This window comes from Pygocentrus nattereri, chromosome 16 (genome assembly GCF_015220715.1).
Source record: "Pygocentrus nattereri isolate fPygNat1 chromosome 16, fPygNat1.pri, whole genome shotgun sequence".
In the NCBI taxonomy this organism is placed as follows: Eukaryota; Metazoa; Chordata; class Actinopteri; order Characiformes; family Serrasalmidae; genus Pygocentrus; species Pygocentrus nattereri.
In genome coordinates, this window is record NC_051226.1 from 1,497,836 (window position 1) to 1,517,339 (window position 19,504).

Sequence of the window (19,504 nt, forward strand, 5' to 3'; positions counted from 1 at the left end):
TGCTGCTGACGTGCCTGGATGGACCCAACGCGGCATATAGGTGTGTATATCTATGGATCTATCGCTCTGACGTTCGCTGACGTTACTGTGCTCTGACAGCTGTAAAGGAATTTTTCCTTTATGTCCTTTATGCCCTATTTATGTTCTTTATTTAGCCTGGACTCCCACATTGATCAGTGTTCTAGTGGTTCTCCAACAGTTCTAGACATATCCTCGAATTCAAATCTTGGCAACTATGACAGAGATAAAGTGACACGCCTTTCTGTGGTAGCTGAAGTGAAACGAACGCCTGTAGGTTAATCACTGTCCATAAGGCAATGGCAAGACTGCTTTACCCAGCGTTTATGCACTTCCACTTCATGTGAAAAGGGCCTCTCTCACATTACTGGAGTCTGTTTTTGAATCATATAAAATTATATAAGTGAATCTACATTTCTCAGCAGAGCAGCTCCTGGGTTCTGCATGTGCTCAGCCTGTTCAGCTCAGTGTTGTTATCTCTCAGCCATTTCTTCCTCAATCAATAACCATTTAAGCAAATTGCCTCACTGCACGGCTCTTTATCGCTTTTTCTCCACAAGTCTCTCGGACTGGACCTGTCAGCTTTACGAGAATGGAAACCTACACGCTCCTTCTGGTAAACACACTGCTGTGGAGACTCTTAGGCAAATGAATGAGTTTTAAAGCTCCTGTGTTTTTCTCCAGAGATCAAACAGTGCGATTTACTGGTGGGTCATTAAAGCAGCAGATGTTTCCCCCATCTCTGTCTATCACTCTCTCCATTTGTCTTTGACTCTGTCTCCCTCAGTTCCTTCTGTCTCTGTCACAGCCATTTCAATTCTAATTTATGGTGCAGAGGACGAAGAGATGCTTCTCCTGCTACATGCCAGCAAGAAGCTGACATGATAACAAAAGCTATGTTATTATTTAATATTAACCCTCTGTGATCTGAGGGCATCTCCTCAATTTGTTCCTCTCTTCTTAATCTCTCCTCTAAAGGTTCTTCATAGAATATGATTTTCATCTGTTTCATATCTAAACACTCCGTTATCTTCATCACTGCTTTCCAAACCGGCTGCAGCAGCTTCAGCAGCTGGAAACTCTCTGACGCCTTTTCACACGAGTCTCCGATGTGGACTGAATGAAGAATGAAGGGTTTCTGGCGTGACGGTCAGTCCTTAGTGATTTCCTGAGTGTCTGTCGGTCAGTTTCACACAGAATGTAGACGGACACACGAATCCAGCAGCTCCACACGGTGAGAGGCAGATGACGTGTATCTCAGCCCCTCTTCACAGGCTCATAACTCCAGATATGAGTGTCTCGTGATGAGAAGGAGATGGAATGGAAAGGGCAGCTCTACAGATTCAGGAAGGGTTTGAGCTGGAATTCTGAGCTGGATCATCACAAAGGTATAACAACAAGGTACAAGGTTCTACAGTGGCTCTAAGGTCTGATTGTGGAGCTTAAATCAGGTTCTCCAGGTGAAAAGTTGGTATTTGTTCCTTTTCATAACCAAATGTTTTAAAACAGAGCAGTAGAGTAAAAGCCTGGAGGCGAGGCGGGGTGTGTGGAGTCAGTCCAGCTTAGAACAGATCATTTCAGTGGATTATGGTTCAGTTATGATCCCTGACTGAAGGTACAGAGATGAGGGTTTGAGGGTTCCACCCCAGTGTCATGAGGGGGACAGACCCAGTGACAGTCTAGTACCTTTATTTCTGAGAGTGTAGTGTATACATGGGTTAGGAAGAACCAGTTCATTGAGAAAGACCATTATGGCTGGAACAGCTGAAGGTGAAAGAGGATGGCCAGCTACAAGATGAAAGGATATAATGAGAGAAATCATGAAGCAGCCATTCAGAAGCCTGAAGGTCCAAATAGAGCATTTTGGAGAAACACAATCCATATGGTCACCAGGACTCGGACAGACCTTGACGACACTTAATACTAATGAAACAATAAATTAAGAGTTTGTACCTTACACTTACCTGGTTAATATCTAGGACCTGAGTGACTATGAAAGAAAATCTTACTAGGCATTAGGGATAAATTCTAATGAATCACTGCTATGAAATATAAACTCCCTGTCCACTTTATTGGAAACCCATTTGTTTTTTGAGGCTCCAGAGTTAGAGATGAACTGCTGATGAACTGGGCAGAGACAGATGAGCTACAGTCTGTGGTTATACACCTGTATAGTAGACTTATGATATAGGTGGAGCTCATAGAGTGGAAGTAAAGAGTATAAATAAATAAATATCTTCATGTACACAAAGAGCTCTTTGAGAACTTTTAGACCAAAATTAGGTTTTTACTTTTCTCAACGTAAATTGGGACTTGGAGTGGAATAGTTTCTCCATATGGTCAGGAGCAGGTCAAAGCTAAAACTATCAGACACATCACTGTAGCACGTATTCACACAGAGCAGGATTTTATAAAATCAACAAAAAGTGTTTGAAATGGTGGTTTGGGACAAGCAAAACACAAATCTGAAAATGTTCTTTAAATATCAAAGCGAATTATATTCAGTGAAAGGCACATAAAATAATAAAAATAAGTAATAAAATTTCAAGAACGAAAGACTGACTCACATTATAGACTTGACTCAGACTCACACCTCAGAGAATCAAGACTTGACTTGCACCTCAGAGAGTCGAGATTTGACTCCAACTCGCACTTCAGAGACTCAAGATGTGACTCAAACTCGCACATCAGAGACTCAAGATGTGACTCAAACTCGCACCTCAGAGAATCAAGATGTGACTCAAACTCGCACATCAGAGACTCAAGATGTGACTCAAACTCGCACCTCAGAGACTCAAGATTTGACTCCAACTCGCACTTCAGAGACTCAAGATGTGACTCAAACTCACACCTCAGAGACTCAAGACTTGACTTGGACCTCAGAGACTCAAACTTGACTTGCACATCAGATACTCAAGATGTGACTCAAACTCGCACCTCAGAGACTCAAGATGTGACTCAAACTCGCACATCAGATACTCAAGATGTGACTCAAACTCGCACCTCAGAGACTCAAGATGTGACTCAAACTCGCACATCAGAGACTCAAGATGTGACTCAAACTCGCACATCAGAGACTCAAGATGTGACTCAAACTCACACATCAGAGACTCAAGATTTGACTCAAACTCGCACCTCAGAGACTCAAGATGTGACTCAAACTCGCACCTCAGAGACTCAAGACTTGACTTGCACCTCAGTGACTTGAAATTCGGCTCAAACTCGCACCTCAGAGAATCAAGATTCACCTCAGACTTGCACCTCAGAGACTCGAGACTTGACTTGCACATCAGAGACTCTAACTCACACCTCAGAGAATTGAGAATCTGACTCTGACCTTACAGACTTGAGACTCGACTCAGACTTGCACTTCAGAGACTCAAGACTCACACTCACACCTCAGAGAATTGAGACTCTGACTCGGACCTTACAGACTTGAACTCACACCTCAGAGACTTGAGATTTTACTCAGATTCACACCTTAGAGATTCAAGATTTGGCTCAGACCCACACCTCAGAGACTTGAGTCTCAATTCAGATTTGCACCTAAGACATCCAAGATTCGAGTCAGACTCACTCCTCAGAGATTTGAAACTTGACTTGGACTTGCACCTCGTAGACTCAAGACTCGGCTCAGATTCATGCCTCAGAGACTCAAGACTTAATTCAGACTCGCATCTCAGAGACTCAAAACTCACATGAATCGACATGTGAAGCTTGGTAGGCTTTCTTGACTGTCATTTGATGAGAAATGCCAGACTTAGCTCTCATTATCTTACACAGCGGGGAGTGAAACTTTTAATTGAATGTTCATTTGTTGTGACTAACACTTTGTCGCCCCCTTTGGCACAAATGAAAACTGCTATAGATGTGCATTAATCTGTAAATTACCATAGAGATTAATTAATTAGTCATTTTGTCTAACAGTTTTTCACAACTGCGTTTAATTCCAGCCTGGCATTCTGTTTTTGCACAAACCAGCAAATTCAAGCAGACACACTACCTGACACAGTCCTAACGATCTCCGTGCTGTTCCTCAGACCCACAAAGGAGAACTGGTAGAGCCTCCATGAGCGAATGTCACCAACCTCCACGGAGCTGCGCTTCCACCTGTAAACAATCTCCTCCTTGGGGTAGCCGTCTGCAGGAAAAAACAACAAATAAATAAAGTCAGGAGATTTTTGAAGAGCTCTGTCAGCTGAAGTGAAGGAAAACATAAATAAATAAAAAACTGCACTGGCTTCCAGGGCCCACCCATTCAGCTACAGCAATTTAGCCCCACCCATTCAGCTACAGCAGTTTAGCTCCACCCATTCAGCCTACAGCAGTTTAGCCCCACCCATTCAGCCTACAGCAGTTTAGCCCCACCCATTCAGCCTACAGCAGTTTAGCCCCATCCATTCAGCCTACAGCAGTTTAGCCCCACCCATTCAGCCTACAGCAGTTTAGCCCCACCCATTCAGCCTACAGCTGTTTAGCCCCACCCATTAAGCCTACAGACGTTTAGCCCCACCCATTCAGCCTACAGCTGTTTAGCCCCACCCATTCAGCCTACAGCTGTTTAGCCCCACCCATTCAGCCTACAGCTGTTTAGCCCCACCCATTCAGCTACAGCAGTTTAGCCCCACCCATTCAGCTACAGCGATTTAGCCCCACCCATTCTGCCTGAGCAGTTTAGCCCCACCCATTCAGCTACAGCAGTTTAGCCCCACCCATTCAGCTACAGCAGTTTAGCCCCACCCATTCAGCCTCCAGCAATTTAGCCCCACTCATTCAGCCTACAGCCGTTTAGCCCCACCCATTCAGCCTACAGCCGTTTAGCCCCACCCATTCAGCCTACAGCCGTTTCGCCCCACCAATTAGCCTACAGCAGTTTAGCCCCATCCATTCAGCCTACAGCCGTTTAGCCCCACCCATTCAGCCTACAGCCGTTTAGCCCCACCCATTCAGCCTACAGCAGTTTAGTCCCACCCATTCAGCTACAGCAGTTTAGCCCCACCCATTCAGCCTACAGCCGTTTAGCCCCACTCATTCAGCCTACAGCCGTTTAGCCCCACCAGTTAGCCTACAGCAGTTTAGCCCCACCCAATCAGCCTACAGCCGTTTAGCCCCACCCATTCAGCCTACAGCAGTTTAGCCCCACCCATTCAGCCTACAGCACTTCACAACTGCTCATTCAAGTGATGCTGAGTGCTGATTCTGCAGCCACACTGATGTTCTAAGTGGACTTCAAGTGGAAAATAGAATAAAAGGGAAATGCAGGATATCGGCCCTTTAATGTTGGCTTTAATTAAACATCCAGCAGTGATGTTAGTGCATCAGTCCAGCAAGACAGACAGTATGGACAGTTAAAGAGTCCCTCTGCGCCCTGCAGGAGCCGCCTGCTGTGGATTATCGGCTGCCTGTCAGTTTTAACAGCGCGGAGCTCTCGCAGGTATGAGTGCAGAGGCTTTCCAGTGGAAGTCAGCTGCAGCGGAATGAGGAGAAGCATCCGCAGTTGCTCATTAATTTTTTAAGCACGTTCCCCCTCTGTGCTGTATTTACGGATATGAATTCCCCATTTTTCTCCTCCGTTTTTCATGCAAGCTATTTAGGAAGTTCTCCCCAGAGACCGTCCCACAGAGCATCTGCCTTTCCCCAGCAGCCTGATTACCATAAAACAGAGAGAGAGAGAGAGAGAGAGAGAGAGAGAGAGAGAGAGAGCAAAAAAGAATAACAAATGTGAGAAACAGAGAAGGGCAGATGGAGACTGAAGAAGAAAGTGCAGGAGAGAGAGGAAGAGAGCAAAAGAGTATTGGAGACGGAACAGAGAAAGAATGAATAAGAAAAAAGAGGATGAAGGTCAAGATATGATGTGAGAGAAAAACAGAAAGAGAGAGAGGTGAGAGAAGGTGAGATGCAGACTGACATGGAAAGTAGAGAGGAAAGAGAGAGCAATAGAGAGAAAGAGCAAAAGAAAAATGAGAATAAGAAGAGGAAGCTCAATAAATAGGAGAAGAAAGATCAGAAGAAAAAGTACAAGGAAAGAAAGCAAGATAGATCAAAAGAGATAAAAGAAAAGAGAGAAAGGAGAGCAAAGAAGAGGGAGAGAGAAAGTCAGAGTGAGATAGATAGATAAAGAGAGAGAGAGAAAGTGAGATAGATAGAGAGAAAGCGAGAGAGACAGTCAGAGAGAGAGAGAGAGAGAGAGAAAGTCAGTGAGATAGAGAGAGAGAGAAAGTGAGATAGATAGAGAGAAAGCGAGAGAGACAGTCAGAGAGAGAGAAAGTCAGTGAGATAGAGAGAGAGAGAAAGTGAGATAGATAGAGAGAAAGCGAGAGAGACAGTCAGAGAGAGAGAGAGAGAGAGAGAGAAAGTCAGAGTGAGAGAGAGAGAGAGAGAAAGTCAGAGTGAGAGATAGAGAGAGAAAGTCAGTGAGAGAGAGAGAGAGAGAGAGAGAGAGAGAGAGAGAGAAAGTCAGTGAGATAGAGAGAGAGAGAAAGTCAGTGAGATAGAGAGAGAGAGAAAGTCAGTGAGATAGAGAGAGAGAGAAAGTCAGAGTGAGAGATAGAGAGAGAGAGAGAAAGTCAGTGAGGTAGAGAGAGAGAAAGAGAGAGAGAGATAGAGAGAGAGAGAGAGAAAGTCAGTGAGGTAGAGAGAGAAAGAGAGAGAGAGAGAGAGAGAGAAAGTCAGTGAGGTAGAGAGAGAGAGAGAGAGAGAGAGAGAGAGAGAGAGAGAGAGAGAGAGAGAGAGAGAGAGAGAGAGAGAGAGAGAAAGTCAGTGAGGTAGAGAGAGAGAAAGTCAGTGAGAGAGAGAGAGAGAGAGAGAGAGAGAGAGAGAGAGAGAGAGAGAGAGAGAGGTTTCCTGTCTGTTTCTGTCTCGTTCGGCCCATGAGGAGAAAGTTTGACGTGTTCTTCGTTATCCCTCCTCGCGTTGCGAAGGCAGAGGCGCGGGAGGGTTTCTGCTGCACTGAGGTCTTTATCAGCATGTTAAAGAGCTACACTGCTGGCAGGCAGCAGAAGGAGAAGAAGCTCTGAAGACGGGAGGAGGAGAACCCCGAACCCGTCCTCCAGGAACATTGCTGGAACCGCACTGAAATACTAACTTTTCCAACAAAGAAAACAAGTATAAAAGTAGCAGCTCATTAACTACTGAAGTACTCAGTGGCTCACAGAACTGAAGTAGAACTTCTTAGAACATCCAGCTTCAGAACAAGAGCTACGAAGCTGAAATTGGCTTCTTATTCAAAGTTTCCTTTCCACCTTAAAGAGTCATTTTTTCAGTTTTTGATGTAGTTTGAAAAAGCCTGTTGCCCTTTACATTGTCTGTAAGTTTCATGATGAATGGTCCAAAGGAAACGGCCCAGACTTGGAAAGACATCTGGTTCCATTGACTTACATTAAAAGTAGAGTAGGTTTTTTTCCTCCTCCTGTAAAGTGACCATTTTGGAGATACAAGGTTTTGTTCCGATAACAGTGGTAGACAAAACTATCATTTATAGGGTACTTTCTGTTGGGCCGTGTCTGCTCCAAAACCCTCACCTCTAAATTTACAGTTATGAAATAACTTTTTTAAAATTTATTTTATTTTAAAATTTATTTTTAAAGATCTTTTTTATTTCTTATCAGAGTGAAGTTGAAAGATTTAGATTTATCATGAGTTTAATTTTGGTGTAATGTGTTTTTGATATATTGGATTTTTACCAGGTACTCCAGTAATTATTCTATTCTATTCTATTCTATTCTATTCTATTCTATTCTATTCTACTAACAGAAAATGGTACTTTTAGAGGAAAAAGAAAACAAATGTAACTTTAAAGGAAAGCAACATATTATAATTTAGATTTTTTTAAATTGCTGGTCACTAACAAAACGCAGTTTTAACTTTCTGCGAGGAGCTTTTAGAGGGGGGTGCCTGGTTCCTATCACCACCACTATGAACAGTTCTGACTAAGTTTATCTAGAACCGAGTGTATCACCGCGAACCACTCAGAACCGTTCAGTTTACATCTAAACCACTAAACTATGCAGAAATGTTGAAAATCCAGTTTTAATCACACAGTATCTTTTAGGATGTTTGCTTCTGGTGGAAAGAGCAGCGACGTCTTTATCCGCGTGTTAAAGTGCTGTGTTCTTGGCAGGCAACGGAGGGGAGGTCGAGGAGGAGAGAGGAAGAGCGAGAGAAGAACAGAACATGAGGTGGGAATAGATAGAGAGCATATGGCCAGACTTACAGCTTGAAAACTCCAGGGGACAGGAATGCTCATCCATGGGAAAGTTATACAGTTTAAGCTGGCACTCGGCATCGATGGTCAACCTACAGACAGAAATAACTCCCTCAATTACATCTCCAACACAGGCCAAGATTCATTTCACTACAGCACACACACATATTCTCAGTCTGCAGTGTTGGATCGCGCCCATGTAAGTGGGCATAGTAATGGAATTAATCACAGGAAACCACGTCCTTATTTGGGGTTAGAGTCTAAAACTCTCGGTTTGATTTAATTCCATATGGGCTTCTTTTTGTCCTTGTGCTTATGCAGTTATGCAGCTGTTTCATGCAAGCCAAGCTACTAGCCCCAAGTTGCGTCAAGAATAAATTAATGCTGAATATCTACTAATCGACCGGGTGGCTAATTTAACTGCCAACTTTTACGCCAATGCAAATTACGACCCTCTTTACAAGAGAATCAAGGACAGACTGGCTTTCCATGAAACTTTCATGCAACTAGTTGCATGTTGAGAGATGCATGCTGCCTTTCTTTGGTGCAACCTAACAGCTGCATGAAGCAATTCAAAAGAAATCAAGTTTTTGAACACGTTATGTCACGTGACTTGACTGAAATTTAGTTTCATGCAACTTCCAAGCAACTAAAGTTTGAAGCGTGAAAGTTTCGCTGTGTCTCAGCCGCCTAACTACATGAACACACAAAGACCTCCTCTTCATCATCTTCTCTACCTCAGAGTGTATAAAATCCGCCCGTCGTTCCAAATCCGGAGCATGCGATTGGGCGTTGTGATCCAGTGGGCGTCAGCCTTCTTGGAGTTGCGGAAGAAGGTGTCGGGGATCCAGATCTTCCCCACCATGTTGCTGTTCAGACGCAGAACCTTCATAGTGCTGTTGAATCTCAAGCGGCTGTCGTACCAGGTCTGAGCGAAGAAGATGTCGATGGTGTACTCCTGCCAGGAGGAAGAAGAAGGCGTTTAAATCAGGGCTCCAAGGATCTCAGGATTCTAGGTTCTCAGGATTGTCTATTTCATACAGAAACTTTACATCAGGTCACCTTTAAAACATTTTGGACTTTTCGTTTTTAACACCGAGCCTCGTTCACAAACATTCTGATGAAGGCATTTCTTCCTAAACCCACTTATGTAGTTTTGATGAAGATTCTGTCAAATCTGAGGTTTGTTCTTAGGTAAGAACAGAGTCTACACACACTCAGGAGCACAAAGGTGGGAACAGTTCTGCGCTGTCTTGAATCTGATGGAGACTTTCTTAGAACCTCTTTCAAGAACACACTTAAGAACAAACTTAGGAAGATACTGGAGAATAAGGCCCAGTGTTCCTTCAGGAACCAAAATCATCACATTTTGTAATTGCTCAGTGTAATTAATAATCACTGTAATGGTCACAGTATAATCTGGGGAATTTCCATGAACACACTGAAAAGTTAGGAGGAGAATTTTATGGCCAGTTCTGTAAATTTCAGGATGCCAGTGCAATATCAGTGTAATGTGCTCAGTTTCTGCTGTACTAGATATTCTGTATATATTTTACTGATATTGCAGTAATTATTCTATTCTATTCTATTCTAATCTATTCTATTAACAGAAAATGATCATTTTAGAGGAAAAAGAAAAAAACTTGTAGCTTTAATGCAAAGCAACATATTGTCATTTTGGCTCATTTCTTTAGCTGAAAAATTCGCTGAAATTTTCAAATGATGTTAAAAGGAATTAAATGATTACATTTTTACTGGTCAGTTTTAAGTCAGAATTGTACTTTGTATACCAAGCTTTGTTCTTGGTGTGACGTATTTATGCAAATATTCACATCAATCTGTAATTCTGTATATAATATTTAATTTTATGGCATTTGTTTGATCAGGTATATGTATTATTATTTTTCTTTATTCTTTATTCAGCTTATAGTATTTTTTATCTCATTTCTCTCTAAATGAAATACTTGAGTTAATTTGCAAAAACAGACACAGTATCTCCATTTTAATTAATTTCCATAAATCATATTTTTTTTTTGTTTGTTTGTTTTTCATTGTGCATTCCAGGTAAAGTCAATCAAACTACAATTGGGTTGTTTTGTTAAGTTAAAGTAAAATACTTACAAAGCTAAACTTTTGACACTTTTTTAATTTAAATTGAGTTTTTTTCAGAAGCTGATAACTACAGTGGTCATTTCATGTTTCAGAGTTAAAGCCATTTAATAGACTTGAGTTTCTTTGGTCAGTGTTTAACATGCTTTACCATAAACGAGCAGGTAAAGAGCTGAAAACTGAACACAGCTGTTCATGATCAATACTGATCATCTATGAGATCAGAGTTCTCTATGAATTATGAAATTTCGTCTTTTCCACCCAAATATTGGTCTTTATATCCAGTTTGAATCGTCTCTCACGGCCAGAGAGGTTCTCTGTGGGACTCACTGAGCTCTGTTTAGATCCGTAGCCGTTAGTTTAAGGCCTGCGTGCTGCTCTTTGTAAGGAGAAGGAACCGTTTGAGATTCCACCTCAAACAACCAGTGGCAGTGTTGCGTCACCTGACCTGAATACTGTGCGCTGATTGGCCGAACGGATGTATCGGGTTCTGCTGGAGAGCAGCGCTGGAGCTTGACGGTTTCTGCTGTGAAACGTGATCTTGTGAAGCCTCGACGATGAACAATAACAGCTTTAGTCACTAAACGGGTTTAGGGTTCAGAGCTGAGTGTTAGAATATCTCACCACTTCAAACTCTTTTCTGGCCTGTTCAGTGTGTTTATGTCCTACATGTGTCACTCAACAAGACGGATTCCTTGTTTGCGTAACATACTTGGCAAAATAAAGCGATTCTGATTCTGATCCTTGTCATTTGTATTCAGTTCTAGATTACATTGCCTCTGTAATCCGCCCCACACCGCCTATATACACATGCTCGTTCTGTTTACTCGATCACTGTTGGTAAACAATGGACCCAAAAGCTTCCATTCTTACACTGGAGAGTTCAGCCAGGCATCTGAATAGCACTCGCTTCAAGAAAAAAACTGCTTAGCTCTGCAGCAAGGCTGACATAAACAAAACGCCTTAAATAAATGTGAAGATATTTATTTCTGTAGAAGCTTTGATGACAGCTGAGTCAAATCACCACAGCAAATGTTTTTGCTATTTATGTGGATCTTCCCAGGCACGCTGAAATAAGCAGTCGATATAAGGAAATGCAAAGCTGTTAGGAAACCGCAGGCCAAAATCACCCAAAGCAATCCCAGCTACTTAATCCGTGTATGTGGCAGGGCTTTGTGGTGAAATCCTCCACCAGCACCAGGGTATTACAAGCTGTAAAAACTCCAGGCCGCCTTTCTAGTCCAGACGTTTTTACACGGCAAAGCACAATGCAGAATTAAAGCGACTCTTTCCTGACCATATAAGCTTTTGTCCGTGTTAATAGTGTCACTGAACTCAGCCACATTGAGGCCCTCAACCTGAAAATTAAAGGTTTAACAGGGCAATTAATAGGTCAGGTCTTCTAGCACCACCGTTGCCCAACTTTACAACCCTCCCAGGTCAGTCTTCATTCCCTGAATAATGTCTGAATGAGAAACCTGGCAGAAAAAGATGGACTTTGTTTCTCAGTTCTCGCTTCTCTATTAACAGCCCGAAAGGAGGCGGCCAAGCAGGATATTTAACCATCACTGAGATTTTTTATCCGCCCGAAGACCGCTGGGATAGGCTCCAGCATCCCCCCGCGACCCTGACGGAGAAGCGGCTTAGATAGTGGATGGATGGATGGATGAGATTTTTTATTTAATTATTTGTTTATTTGGAAGAGCAGAGGTTTAAAGTGAAACACTGGCCTTTTTTAAAGATATTCAACACTCTTGGTTAAATTCTGTTTTGCTGATTTACTAAAAAAAAAAAAAATAAATAATAATAATAACAATTTGACACATCGTCTACTGACACCTGCTTAAATATAATGTTTTTCTGCATAACTAGAGAAGAATTTCGATTTCTTTGCTGAAATGTGTCATAACCTTTACACAGGCCATTTTATATTTTAGGTTTAATGACTTTTTTCTTGATGTGTTAAATTAAGCAGTAATTTCACATTAAAATGTGCAGAGGTGTGTCTCTGTAGAGGATGTGCTAACTTATTTTCACAAAATCAACCACATGCTATTTGACCCAAACGTTGGCACACGACAGCCTATATACAGTAATGAGCAAAAGGCAGAGGCTCATCATTTATTTCATTTCTAGTCAAAATTGCCATTGATATAACAAAATATCAGCTGTTCAGTGTCAGTGAGTCCCTCTCCCTTCATTCCAGCTTCCACTCTTTACAGGAGCCTCACTTCCAGCTCCTCAAAGAACCTGCAGACACGCCTTCAAAGCTCAGACTGAGGAGCTGGTTGATGATCAAACCCATTCAGTGGTGCTGAGGTCTGGACTCCGGGGTGGTCAGTCCATCGTCCAGCTTCTTTGTTTGGTGTGTCCGTCTCCTTTTCTCAGTGAGGTTCTTCTGGATCAGCTACACGTCCTTTCAGACCCACAGCGCTGAGTGGTCTTCTCACAGTGGAAGGATGGACAGAAACACCTGTGGATGTTTTCAGATCTGAAGCAGCTTGACATTCTCCTCTCTCTCAGAGATCAAAGCTTTCAGTGCTGTTTATCTGATGGGGGCAGTTTTGGGGTCGACCAGCTCTTCCAGGTGATTGTTAGGAGGCACATTTTCTCTGTAGCTTTGAATCAGTTTCTGACCTCCAGTTTTGGAAACTCCTGTTTGACTTCCACCTTCTTTATGCAAGTGGGCTGTCTTGTAACTAATCTACTCAGAAATATCTCCTGTTTTTAGTGGAAATTGAATAAATGAAGGTTGGTCTCTGCCTCTTGCAGCGCTGTTATATATGTATATATTCTCAGAGGAGGCGCTGGTTGAATCAGGGATTTGTGAGCGGCTGAGAAGACAGAGGTATTAACAATCAACTTTTTTTCAGAGCTTAGTCGTGCACCGAAAGCTCGAATCCACATCACTCGTGGTCTCGTAACACTGTCCTATTTATGCAGCACAGCGTTGCTTTTCTCTGTTGTTGACAGGGCCAAGCAAAAGCCTGAGATTTCGTCACTCAGCCCTTATACACCTCCCTGCTCTCGACCCCTACAAAAACACAGCGCATCAAATTCACACCGTGTCAGGGCGCCAGTGCGGAGGAGAAGACAGTCATTTGCAGGTCCTGCGAGCACTCTCAGTCCATCAGACGGCACAGCGCTAGCTTCAGGAGGCTGAAGAAACCTCTGGGGATGGCACACGCACAAAAAACTGCTCACATCAAAAGGCATCTAGCAGCGAGGAGATGCACGGCGCGTCCCCGTCCTCTTTGTAGATTCATAAATCCGCCAAAGATGAAGGAGCTAATGGACTGCGCTTTGAATGCCATGCCTCTGGGATGCGGTTTAAAATTAAATATCTGCTTACATCATCTTGTTTCATTACCAGAGACCACATAGCTTCTGGTATGTTACCCAGAATATTCTCAAGACCACTTCACGTGAACAAAAGCTTCTTCTGTGCCATTCATCACAATTAACAGCATTCTTTCTTTGTAGTAAAGCACAATGCATTTTCATGCAGTTAACTGGGATTAATCACGTTCTTCTGAGTAGATAATTGTGATTAACTGCATTAGTTTGTGTAGTTACTCACAAATAACTGTATTCTTTCTGCTTTTATTCATAATGAATTGTATTCTTTTCTGTACTTTATCCTGATTGAACATGATTGTGTCATTAACTGCAAATAATCACATTTATCTTATTTTCTGAAAATAAAAATGATCCTTCGATTGCATCAAAAGCCATATATTTACAGTCAATGTGCGTATATATCAAATATATCACATATACAGTCAATGGGTATATATATATATATATATATATATATATATATATATATATATACACACACACATACATACATACATACATACATATGTATGTATACACTAAATGTATATATCATATTTTATGTTTTGCTGCTGTCGGAACAAAACCTCATATCTCCATTTTTGCAGTTTTATGTAGTTTTTGACATCATTTGTAAACGCCTGTTACCCTTTACATTCTCTGTAAATTTCATGGTGAATGAACCAATAGAAATGGCCCAAAATGACTTGGAAAAAACATCTGGGGTTTGTTGACTTACATTAAAAGCAACATGGGTTTTTTTCCTTCTCCAGTAAAGTTCTCTTTTTGGAGGTATGAGGTTTTGTTCCAACAGCAGCGATACGCAGTTAAGAAGTGCATATTTCATATATATTCTATATACAGTCAGTGGTTGAGCTCCTCCTTATATCTCTCTTTCTTATTCATACAGCTCGTGGGGTCTTGACACAGAGGAGGATCTCGAGTGGAACTGGAGCTGCTGCTTTTGTTAGTTTGCTGCTCGTTGATTTATTCCTAGCTCTCCTGAGAACGTCTGTCCAGCATCATCTGCTGAAGGTGCTGAAGTTTCCGCTTTGAAAGATGATTTAAAAGCTTTATATGATTGAGAGCTACAATAACAGATTCTATCCGAGTGACACACTGCACTGAGCTAATAAACACTGAGGAAAAAATCAAGCATCTGCTAATTTCTTTGTAAATAAACTGAATTTGCAATCAGGCATTAAAATTTGGGATGTTATGATGATTTGTTATTGTCATCATGAGAACTACAAGTTTTTTTATCAAGCATTAGCATCAGTTCTAAAAAAGTGACCAACTGCATCTTTCAAAACAAGGAAACAGATAACAAATAACCTGGAAAGTGTTAACGACAACCAGCTTATGTTCTGCTGTCCGATTAAAACTGCACAGTAAAACGCTCTGTTTTAATATTTTTGTAACTTGTGTAATTTTACATGCAATAAAATCTTATAAAATCGTCACCAAATGGTTTTTCTAGACATTCAACATTTTGAGTCTTCTCAGATCAACAGGAACTCATTACATGATAAATAACATGCTGTAATTTTCTTTTATATAAATATTTGTCAAGAAATGAATCTTTATGGACATTAATTCCATTATAGCATCATTCTTGATGTTCTACAGCTTTCAGCTGTTCATGTGTTCCTGATTCTAAGTACATCTAAAACATGAACTACTTAAAAAGTCACACTAATTATGTGAAATGTGAAATATTTGAATTATTTATTTTTTTCTCAATAAAACTGGCTATATTTTATTATCAAAACAGTAAATTCTATATATGTATGTTGTATGTAAATGCTTTATTTTAATTTATTTATTTTATCAACGGTTTAATTTTCTGCCTGTTCCTTTTTTTTTCTTTTTGAAACGCATGGATTAAAAATCATATTTAAAAGCAAGACTCCTATTTTCCGAGTGCATTGCTTCTGCTCCATAACACATTTGCCATTCTCAATAAATATTGTTTCACCACACCATGACTAACTTGACTTCTGTTTTTTTTTTAAGACATGATCGGCAGAAATAAAATAGTGACCAGTAGAGGGTCTAACTTTCTACAACAGGTAAATGCAATATGGATGTTAAAATCAAATCACTGTTAGAATCAAAGCACAATACAGAGCACAACGACTAATTAAGCCTGATAAGAAAAGCCCTTCATTTACTCATGGCTGGCTAAGCGATGGTGAACACTCCAACCAATTCAGTCAACTAATCTTATCATTCCGTTTGTGTGCTATTTATATCAGTTAGCTTAATTCCAGTGCTTAATTCCTTAATTCCATCTCCAGAATAGAAACGGGCATCTTCTGAGTAGATTATGCAAGTCAAGACTGAATTAGTCCAGCATGAGTCATGGAGGAAGCCCACTGAACACAGAAAACACAGAAAAAAAATGAGCCGTAGATAGAACCCTGAGGGACTCGGCGAAAACCTCATGTCACTGTTTTTGCCTCCACATTGATACCTTTACTGTTCAATTAAAACGACTGTTCCTTTAATTGAAGAGAGACTTAATTCCCCTTGGCAGGGGACCATGGTTTTTAACAGCGTCTTAATTGGCATAAAGAGGCATGAGCTTTCGCTATCAGGAGAATCACTTACCATGTTGATGGCATTTACTGGCCCAATGCTGTTGACAAACATGTCTGTTGTGATCACAGTCGGCTGGACTGAAAGGAGTGAAAGAGTGAGAAAGAACAGAGAAAGAAAGAAAGTGTTGTTATACAGTTAATAAATACATTCATACCACAGAAATGTGGAGGGCTAACTAGGAAGACTGTTTTCCTTTAACTCTCCAGGGAACATAAGTCCCTAATTTATTTCTAAATAGGCTAATCTTAGACTTGTGGTCAAACAATGCAAAGTGGAGTTTCTAAACGAATAGAACATTTTTCATTACAAAAATTGCAAACAAAATGGTCCAAAATGACTTAGAAAGACATCTGGTTCCATTGACTTACATTAAAAGTAAAGTAGGTTTTTGTTACTATAGTATGTTACTATAATAAGTTACTATATTGAAGATATGAGGTTTTGTTCTAACCGCAGCGGTAAATGGTTCTTTGAGCGTTCATTGTACTGTATAGAAGTATATTTCTTTACTAAAGAACCCCTGAAGAACCATCTTATTAAAGAATGTACTTTGTAAATTGGTTAGCCTATGGAGTTACAAAAAAAGCATAAAACGTTTGAACTGCTGTCTTTATGTTGATTGTTGTTTTGCGTATAAACTTTAAGCTCACCCTGGTCAGTTAACTCTCCAGAGACAATCCACACCACATCCACACCTCAAATAGACTCAGGAAACCTATACATGCACATATAGACTGGTGTATTGTATATCTTCTAGCCATATCTGTTGCCCTTTACATTTTCCTGATAAATGGACCAAAAAACCCAAAATGACCTGGAAAAAAATTCTTACATTAAAATACAGTTTATTTTTTTCCTTCGTCTTCTTATCATATTGGAGAAATGAGGTTTTGATCTGACAACAGTGATTATTGTTGTTGGATCTATATACATACATATATATGACGAATCGCAGATATTTAAACGCATTTAACTACACATCAAAGCTTCTATTTCATAACCTATATTACTGTTACAAAAACAGTACACTGGAAATGGTGCAATACTGGTGTATATTAATGCTTATATTTATGGGTATATATTTATATATACGTTTTATTTGTTTTTGTATTTAAATACTACAAAGGGGGCTATGCACCTGATTTTAACTCACCTTCGCACCTTTGTAAATGTTTTCTTTGATATGTTTGATTTTCTCTTGGATTATGTTTTTAAGTTTGTCAGTTAATCACCAACTAATTATGATTGGTCACAAAAAATGTTGCACCTATCATCATCATCATTATTATTATTATTATTATTATTATTATTATTATTATTATTATTATTGTTGTTGTTGTTGCTGTTGTTATTATTTGCTTGTTGCTGCTGTTATTGTTGTACTAGCTGCCCACAAAACAACACATTTAGTTCAGTGAAACTGTGGCCAGTCCAGGCAGGTTAGTAGGTCAGACAGCATTTCTCATAAATACCGACACCTCCCGACATGAACTCGCAGCCTTGCTGTGATACTGCAGAGGATGTCAGTGGTAATATGGCAGCTCGTCTGGACAGCTTGTTGTCAGAGTGAGAGCTGGGCCTCGCCATGCCTCTGCAGTCCTTTCCCCTCAGCGTCAAACTGCAGAGATGTCCACACGACCCAGCCAGGCGCAGAGAGCATATATAGGCTATGCATTGGAAAAGAGGCTGACGTCTCCTCACGCTACCCCCCCACACATACACAGGCTTGGAAAAATGCCAGCGCACTGCAGTTAGCGGCACGGAAATGGCATCTCATTTGTGGATGGAGAGCCTGAATGGACAAACGTAATTAGGGCGGGATGAAAAATACATCCAGTCTGCTGTTTCTCCTGCATTGCATGACAATGAAAGTGATTTTACATCAGCCAGCTTTTGACAGCAGATTGTTATGCGTGCCGAAGAACATAAGCAGAATTCCCGCGGCTCTCTCCACAATCAAAACAGCTGCATTTACAGTATACATGAGGAAAAAAGTGTGTCAGGCAAAACATCTCTTCTCCTCTCTGTTTTTCAGAGGCTCAAACCGGTTCTCTGAGGACTGCGGTTCTCGCGACCCAGCTCCAGCTGCACTTGAAGCTCTACTTGTAGATGCATAAATACTGAATGAGGCACACAATCGACTCGGACCAGATTATGCCGCGATCTGCACTTCCACTACTGTTTCTTTGAAGCCCTCCGGCTTTTCCAGGGCTATGATGTACCCCTCATCACAGTTCCTTATAGAGATTGTCATGGGATCATGATTGCCCAAAGCAATGTACATCTGTGTACACGTATGATAATGTCAGATATTGTGTCCTGTGTAAAGCAAATCAACAAATGACCACAAACGAGCTGAGGCAGGTAAGAGCTCTCGCACCATATCTGAATACACCTGAACCACAACGTCATGGCAGAAGTATAATCCACTCACTGTGCTGAACCTCTTACTTCACATGCAGCGCTTTATTAGATCCTTGTTATTTAAAAAAGCAGCTGATTTATCATTTAATGACTTAAAGTGCCAGATTGAAGAGGAAATGACTTGTATTGTATGATTAATAATGGGACTTTCTTCAATACAAAGTATTGAAATGTCTTGGAAGCCCATTCCCACCATGTAGAGAACATGATGACTTATTTTCTCAAAATATTTCCCAATCTGAATTAATATTAAAATATATACTTTTTGAAAATGTCTGTCTTAGTTTTTTTTTTTTCATTTATTTTTTAAATAATGCTCTACTTTCTCAACATATTAGGTTGACCTGAAAATAATGACTTAAAATACTGAACTACTATATCAAATGAATGACTTTTCAAGAAAGTCATTTTTTAAGATATTGAGTCAACACTTTGGCAAAATAAGTGTTTATCAGATACAGAGAAGGAAAACAAACGATGCTTCTAGTGTAAGATTTGGGGGAAAAGGCTAATGTCACATGGCCAAAAAAACAGTTACTGACCAGTTTGGCTGTAAAGACATCATAAAAAAATCATAAAAAAGAAATATCTGTTGTGTCGCTATTGTAAATTGCTCATTAAGTTTATACACTGGATTTCTGTACATTCTGTAATACATGTGAATTATATTTCTCATTTATCTGTTTACTGACTTCTCTTTCATCCAGATAAATTCCTCATACATGCAACGGTACTGAGCCAATAAAGTGGTTCTGATTCTGACACCATGGCAGAGGCAGCTCAGTACTGTACTTGAAACAGCTGCCC

At 40.6% G+C, this 19,504-nt stretch overlaps 1 protein-coding gene across 3 annotated transcripts in view; it reads right to left on the reverse strand.

The window, feature by feature from the left end:
- Window positions 1-19,504, reverse strand: part of gabrg2 (gamma-aminobutyric acid type A receptor subunit gamma2) — a 103,786-nt gene that overhangs the window by 52,200 nt on the left and 32,082 nt on the right. For all 3 annotated transcript variants that reach the window (XM_037545850.1, XM_017722247.2, XM_017722246.2), the window contains exons 3-6: window positions 16,283-16,350; window positions 8,959-9,179; window positions 8,231-8,313; window positions 4,022-4,159 (exon numbers count right to left, since the gene is read on the reverse strand). In XM_037545850.1, the coding sequence (XP_037401747.1) occupies window positions 4,022-4,159; window positions 8,231-8,313; window positions 8,959-9,179; window positions 16,283-16,350 (510 nt within the window). The remainder of the gene's footprint in view (window positions 1-4,021; window positions 4,160-8,230; window positions 8,314-8,958; window positions 9,180-16,282; window positions 16,351-19,504) is intronic.